Below are 7,160 nucleotides of genomic sequence, written 5' to 3'. Positions count from 1 at the left end.
GCTCCATCTCATGACCCCCCCCGTCTTCTCCTCCTCCTCCCTCTCTTCCTCTCCCCTCCCCTGACTTTTTTGAATTCCACCTATGAGTTGTTTCTTGGCCAATTCTTTATTCCAGTGCATGGTGAGCACGTATTCAGGATGGCTTCAGGGAAGCGTTCTGGGCTGAAAGAACAGGTCTGTGTTGAATCCCCCTGCCTCTGCTGTTTCTCAGCCTTTCTGATGTCACATTGCTGAGGTGGGAAGAAAGTTCTTTAGAAAGTGTGGGGCTGAAGTCTGTGAATGGGGTGACTGTTGCCATCGGCCACTCTGATTCTCTAGGTATCCCGCCGGCCAGCCTCAGTTATGTGCCCTGTTCTGAGGCCAGCTCTGTCCCTGTCATCCTCACAGGCAGCCCTGGGTTCCTGCCTGCTTGTTCCGTGAGCTGAACTCTTTCCTCAGGAAATTACCTTAATTAGCCGTGATGGCTGGGTGTTGGGCAAGGGCATCGTGCCAGGTCTGGTCTGGTGGCTCTTCCAGCCACCATCTGGCAGCTGGGACCCTTCCGTTAGCTCCGGCACCCAAATGTTTGGACAAGGACTTGGGAGCAGAGTCAGGGACACCCACAGCTAGCTAACATTGTGTCTTCTCTTTGGTACCTCCAGTCACACTCAGTAGCAAAGCACCCAGTCTCTGGGCCTCAGTTTCCCTATATTCTGCTTGGGGGTGGGGTAGGGGTGGGGTTAGCGGATGGGCGGGCTCTGTGGCAAAGGTGGGAGGAGAACCTGGAGCAGCCCCTCCCCCTCCTGCCCGAACTCTGCCAGGCAGCTGACTGCCAGCTTGCTTTGCATCCCTGCATCCGAGTCCCTTTGGGGCTGCGCTGTATCGAAGGTGTTGTCTGGCGTTCTGGGGAGGTTAAGGTGGTGACCATCTGCTGCAGACATGGTAGTGTTCCTGGGGCGACACCTCCCAGCGCTTCTTGAGGTCTTTAAGAAAGGTGAGTGGGTGTGGCTGTGGGGGTAGCCAAGGGTGACAGCCCCCTTCTCCAGACCCTTAGGTTGGTGGGGGTCAAGGCTAGGAAGAGCGATGAGGTGGGGGTGCTGGTTCCCAGGCTGGCTGCAGTCTGAGTCCGCAGCCGCGCTTTTGTCCGGCGGCTTTGTCCCTGCTTTTGTCTGAGTGCCGCTTGTTATCCTGAGGGTGGACCTAGGTGTCTCCGACCTTGGAGTCTGCTGTCCTAGGGTCAGATTGCCTCCCTGCTGGGATACCGACTCACGACTGGGTATAGCTCAGTTTAGAGAGAGACACCCCTCTCCGGAGTCATCTCCTCGGTGGGAGGATCTGCAGGAGCAGCTGGGAAAGCGTGCCCTGGGGACCTCGTTTGGAGAGGGCAGTTTTGAAGGTAGAGAGCAGGTGCACTCGTTTGCCCAGGAGCCTGGCTTTTAGACTTGGGTTCTGACTGTGGGAGCTTTCGTTTCTTGTGCTCTTGGAGGACAGGGGTCCCTTCTGGGAATGCAGAGTTTAGTCCTGGCTGTCTGAGCCATTTGCTGTGACTGTAGTAGGAAAACATTTTCCACTTGAGCTTGTTTCTCCGCTTGTAAAATCGTGGGATAGAGGGGGAAACACCCAAGACCTCCTGGGGCACCTCTTAGCTCTCTCTGCCTTGGTGGGATTCCTGTGACTTCTTGGGGGGCCCCGAGGAATACTGGTTCTGAGGAATACTGAAGAAAAGAGATGGCAGGTGTCTGAGTTGGAGACCTAGTTCCTGGGGTGGGGCCCTTTAAAGGGCTTATTTTGTTCCTGCTCCTCTACAGGGGACTGCCAAGGTCACATGACCTTCCCAGCGCTTTTGCTTATGTTGTGGGTTTCATTTAAAGAGGGGCTGGGACTGCAAAGTGCTGACACAGCCCCCATCCTCAGGATTAGATGACCAGCCTCTCTGTGGGCAGAGCCTGTAACAGGATCCTCTGAAATGGAGCTCTGGCTCTTCTGTACCTGGAGCCAGGCCAGGACCTCCAGGAGAGGCCATACCTGGCCTGTTCCCTCAGGAGCGGCTAAGTTCCCAGTGGGAGTTGAGGGGCCTGATCCCTCTTCTCCCTGTCCCTGCGGATCTTCTAGAGAGTAGCCATATGAGTAAGTAGGTGTCCCTGGCCTATTCCTCCCTTAGGGCTTTCTGGGAATCTGACTGTGACTGACAGCTCTGGGTTTTCATGGCATCTTCTTGGACTCGGGCCAAGGGGCTATTTAGAGAAGGTGGTTTGTTTTCCATTAAAGTGAAGCGTCAGGTCTCGAGACAAGAGATGGATTTGCCGTGGGCTCTGCATCTATTCGGGGATGTCTGTGTGGAACCCTGAGTGACCCGTAGGTGCAGTTTTAAGTGTGCTTAGGGTGTCTGCAGCACGGTGTCAGGTGGATCTGTGGAAGCTGGTGGAGCCACGTTTGCCGGTATACACTTGGTATTGTTTGTGTGTATGCACTGCTGAAGCCTGTAAATGCCTCGTGGATGTAAAGGGCCTGTGTGTTGACCTTGTGTGGTCCTATTATGTGATGTGATGATTCAGATATATGTGCCCTCCGGTGTAGTTCGTGTGTGTACATGGGATAAGTATGTGTCTAGGCGGTATGGCAGAGGTAGACATCAAAGGGATGTGCTCTGTATGCCTGTGTGGCTGTGCTGTGAGTCTCCAGCGCCCACATGCCTTTGGGCCTCACTTTCTTCTCTGCCCCATCAGGCTCTGCTAAGGCCGAGAGTGACAACCATCAGGGCGCAGGGCCCAGCCAGGGGCCAGGATCTGTAGGAGATGAACTTCAGGACAACGTTTTCTTCCCCAGCGGGAGACCTCCTCATCTGGAAGAGCTGCACACACAGGCCCAGGAGGGGCTCCGCTCCCTACAGCACCAAGGTAAGTCCTGCCCTGTTAGAGTGCTGTTCCCAGCTCCTGGGTCAGGGGCTTGGCCAACAGACCCTTCTGGTGTCTTCCAGAAAGACAGAAGCTGAGCAAGGGTGGCTGGGACCATGGAGACACCCAGAGCATCCAGGTGAGCCCTGTCCCAGCTCCGCCTTGCTCTTCCCTTCTGACTTAGTCTCTGGCATGCATGGCTTTGGGCCTTTCTGGACTAGTTTCTTCTGTATGTTGAAGAGGTAGATGAAATGATTTCTGACAGCTAGTCCAGGCTTGCTCCATCTGGTACCTGCTCAGTGCTGGCTGATGCTGGGGGAATCCAGCGGGAGCCCAGAGTAGCTCATCCAAGCTGCTCTTATCCCCACCAACAGTCCTCCCGGACGGGGCCGGATGAAGACACCATCTCCATCTGCAGCCAGAAGTCATACTTGACAGAGAGCTCCACCGCGGAGGATGCGCTCTCCATCCGCTCAGAGATGATCCAGCGCAGAGGTGTGTTGTCATCTGCTGGGCTTTCTAGGACAGTCCCCATCACATCGCTTTATGTCCTAGTATCTGTGGCTTCCCCTTTTCCTCCTAATCCCAGGCTATGTGATTCAGTGAATTTACCAGACAGTACCCTTTATCTTCTTGGAGGTTCATGGTGGACACTGACCCAAAGCAAGATCGTGAAGGGTTTGGGAACCCTGACTTGTGGTAACTTAGCTGCAGCGTGACCAGGAGTCTAAACCCTTTACTTCTTCAAGTGTCTACTGATGTTCTATAAAAGCTAAAGTGATTGACTTTCAATATAGCTTAGTTGGTATCATGCTTGCTCTCGCAAGCAGGAAAGCCTGTGTCCAGTCCCTTGCACTATATGCAACAGTGTGGTGGTACACACCTGGAATCCTAGCACTTGGGAAATAGAGGTAGGAAGATCAGAAATTCAGTCTTCCTCAGTTCCATAGTAGGTTACAGGCTGACCTGGATTGTATGATATCCCTATCTCAAAACAAAACAAAAGCCAAAGGATTGGCTAGGGACTGCCTCGGAGGGCCTAGGGAAGGCATGTCTAACACCTTGCCCCAAGAAAGTCAGGAGATTAAGAATATTTACATCATTGGAATGAGTATCAGCCATTTAACATGAGGATACAGTTTGCTCACTAAGTAGTAAGAACCGCTTGCTAAAGGTCATTGTTGAATCAGTGAGGGGATTTTCAGGAGTCTTAAAGAGAGCAGGCGCGAGTACTTTATTAGTACTGAGCCATGTCTCTAGAGTACTCAGAGGCCTTCTGCTCTAACGGGTTTTCTCCCCCTGGACTGACTCCTTAGGCTCCACCTTCAGACCCCATGACTCATTTCCCAAATCTGGGAAGTCAGGAAGGCGACGGAGGGAGCGAAGGAGTACGGTGCTGGGGCTGCCTCAGCATGTGCAGAAGGAGCTCGGTGAGCCTTGGTCGGTGAGCAGTGGTGGTGGACGCCGGGGAACCTGGCCAAGCCCCTCTGCTGACCCCATCTCCATGTCTGTTTCAGGCCTGCGGAACAACCGTGAGGCACCGGGCACTCCACAGCCTCCTGGTTCACGGGACGCTGTCCGCATCCCCACGGTGGATGGTCGCCCAGCGGGTCTGGCCTTAGGGACAGGAGTCCGAGTGTCCCTGCAGGCTCTGGAGGCGGAAACAGAGGCCGGCACGGATGCAGAGGCTGTCATCCAGCGCCACATTGACCGTGTTTACCACGATGACACACTTGTTGGCCGATCCACGGGAGCCCGGCCACCGCCACTGACGAGGCCAATGTCTCTCGCAGTGCCTGGATTGACAGGAGGAGCAGGATCTCCAGAGCCACTGAGCCCAGCCATGTCAATTTCACCCCAGGCCACCTACTTGTCGAAACTGATCCCGCACGCTGTGCTGCCGCCCACCGTGGATGTGGTGGCCCTGGGCCGCAGCAGCCTGCGCACTCTGAGCCGATGCAGCCTGCTGTCTGCCAGCCCAGCTTCGGTTCGCTCCCTGGGCCGCTTCTCCTCGGCTTCCAGTCCACGGCCCCGCAGCCGCAACGCTTCCTCGTCCAGTGACAACTGGAGCCACTCTCAGTCCTCCGAGACCATTGTGTCTGATGGGTCCACTCTCTCCTCCAAGGGGGGCTCTGAGGGCCAGGCAGAAGGCTCTATAGCTAGCAATAATGTGGCGCCCCCTCCTCCAGGCGGTAGTGGGCGGGGCTCCCCCAGCGGGGGTAGCACTGCGGAGGCCTCAGACACAGCCAGCATCCGAAGCAGTGGGCAGCTGTCTGGCAGGAGTGTGTCCCTGCGTAAGATGAAACGGCCTCCCCCGCCTCCCCGCCGGACCTACTCCCTCCATCAGCGCGGCTCGGCAGTGCCTGATGGGCCCTTGGGGTTGCCGCCCAAACCTGAGCGAAAGCAGCAGCCACAGCTGCCTCGCCCGCCCACCGCAGGTGGCTCTTCAGGGGTGGGGCCAGTATCTTGTCCACCCAGCTCAGCGGGCACCTGGGGCTCTGGCTTGTCCCCAGGTGGCTCCAGGCGGCCCCCACGTTCCCCAGAACGGACACTTTCACCTTCAAGTGGCTACTCAAGCCAGAGCGGTACCCCAACTCTCCCTCCCAAGGGTCTGGCAGTTGCCCCTGCTTCTCCAGGCAAGGCTCAGCCCCCCAAACCAGATCGAGTGACATCCCTTAGATCTCCTGGGGCCTCCGTATCCTCTTCCCTTACATCTCTGTGTTCCTCTTCTTCAGACCCTACTCCTTTAGACCGCTCTGGCCCACAAATGTCTACCCCCTTGAGTGACAGGTTCGTCATACCTCCTCATCCCAAGGTGCCTGCTCCTTTCTCTCCACCACCTTCCAAGTCCAAGAGCTCGAACCAAGCTGCTCCTGTTCTTGCTGCCCCTGCTGTGGCTCCTGGGCCAGTGTCCGTCATCGACACCAGTCCTGCATCTCCTTCCATGCCCCAGACAACCTTGACTCCAGCCCAGGAGTCTCCTGTTGCCTCCAAAGATGAGTCACCACCACCATCCCCACCCCCATCTTACCATCCACCCCCACCACCTACTAAGAAGCAAGAGGTGCTGGAGGAAGTCCCACCTCCTCCGGAAGCTGCTGTGGAGATCCTTCCAGATCCCAGCTGGCCACCACCACCACCACCTGCACCTGAGGAACAGGACCTGTCGATGGCTGACTTCCCCCCTCCTGAGGAGGTCTTCTTCAATGCAGGCCCTGAGCTTGGCCCTCTGGAGTCCTGCAGCTCTGAGGCTGCCGTCCCCCCAGCTGCTAGCTTGTCCCAGTCTCCTCCACCAGCTCCACCTCCTCCAGCTAGTTCTGGGTCAGAACCTCTGGCCAGGCTCCCACAGAAAGACTCAGTGGGCAAGAACAGCGGGGCTCCCAGGGAGGATGCTGGCACACCTCTGGTCACACCCTCGCTCCTGCAGATGGTCCGGCTTCGCTCTGTGGGTGCTTCCACAGGGATTCCAAACCCTTCTCCGGGTTCATCGGCCCCTCAGAAGCCTCTGCGAAGAGCCCTGTCTGGGCGCGCCAGCCCAGTGACTGCTCCCTCCTCTGGGCTCCATGCTGCCGTCCGACTCAAGGCCTCCAGCCTGGCTGCCAGTGAAAGTCCTGCAAGTGCTCTGCCCACTGGAATACCAGAGGCAGAGCCACGGTCGCCACAGTCTCCTGCCTCAAAGGCCAGTTTCATCTTCTCCAAGGGCACCAAAAAACTGCAGCTTGAGAGGCCCGTGTCCCCCGAGGCCCAGGCTGACCTCCAGCGGAATCTGGTGGCTGAACTTCGGAGCATTTCAGAGCAGCGGCCACCTCCCCAGGCCCAGAAGAAGCCTTCCAAGGCTCCCCCACCAGTGGCCCGCAAACCCTCAGTGGGAGTCCCTCCTCCGTCCCCCAGTCTTCCCAGGGCAGAGTCTCTTACTGCTCCATCCACCAATGGGCTCCCTCACGCTGAGGACAGGACTAACGGGGAGCTGGCGGAGAATGGAGGTGTGCAGCTGGCTGCTACAGAGAAGATGGCCCCCCCTGGTTCAGGTACTGTAGGCACTGGTGCAAAATCCGTTCTCTAAGGGCCCACCATAGGTGGGCATGCTCTTGGATCTACAAAACTTTAAACTACTGATAGCAGTCTGAGCTGGGAGGGATAGTTGGGACACGTGCTCTGGCAGCCGCCCGGAGTAAATTTCAGTTTTGTCACATTATCTCCTATTTCAGTTAGGTTTAAAATGGGGCGGAGACACCCACGATACCGGCTGTCTATAAGTGTCTAGCCTAGTGTCAGTGAAGGGACAGG

At 56.8% G+C, this 7,160-nt stretch overlaps 1 protein-coding gene across 3 annotated transcripts in view; it reads left to right on the top strand.

Moving 5' to 3' along the window:
- Window positions 1-7,160, top strand: part of Kiaa1522 (KIAA1522 ortholog) — a 30,026-nt gene that overhangs the window by 21,063 nt on the left and 1,803 nt on the right. For 2 of the 3 annotated variants that reach the window (XM_021161239.2, XM_029476097.1), the window contains exons 2-6: window positions 2,706-2,876; window positions 2,957-3,012; window positions 3,248-3,368; window positions 4,190-4,303; window positions 4,391-6,901. In XM_021161239.2, the coding sequence (XP_021016898.1) occupies window positions 2,706-2,876; window positions 2,957-3,012; window positions 3,248-3,368; window positions 4,190-4,303; window positions 4,391-6,901 (2,973 nt within the window). Of the gene's footprint in view, window positions 1-854; window positions 974-2,705; window positions 2,877-2,956; window positions 3,013-3,247; window positions 3,369-4,189; window positions 4,304-4,390; window positions 6,902-7,160 lie in introns of those variants that run through there. The other variant, XM_029476098.1, reaches the window with a different exon arrangement.

This window comes from Mus caroli, chromosome 4 (assembly GCF_900094665.2).
Source record: "Mus caroli chromosome 4, CAROLI_EIJ_v1.1, whole genome shotgun sequence".
NCBI lineage: Eukaryota > Metazoa > Chordata > Mammalia > Rodentia > Muridae > Mus > Mus caroli.
Note: the sequence above shows the minus strand (reverse complement) of the source record. Positions and strands in the feature narration are given on the sequence as shown.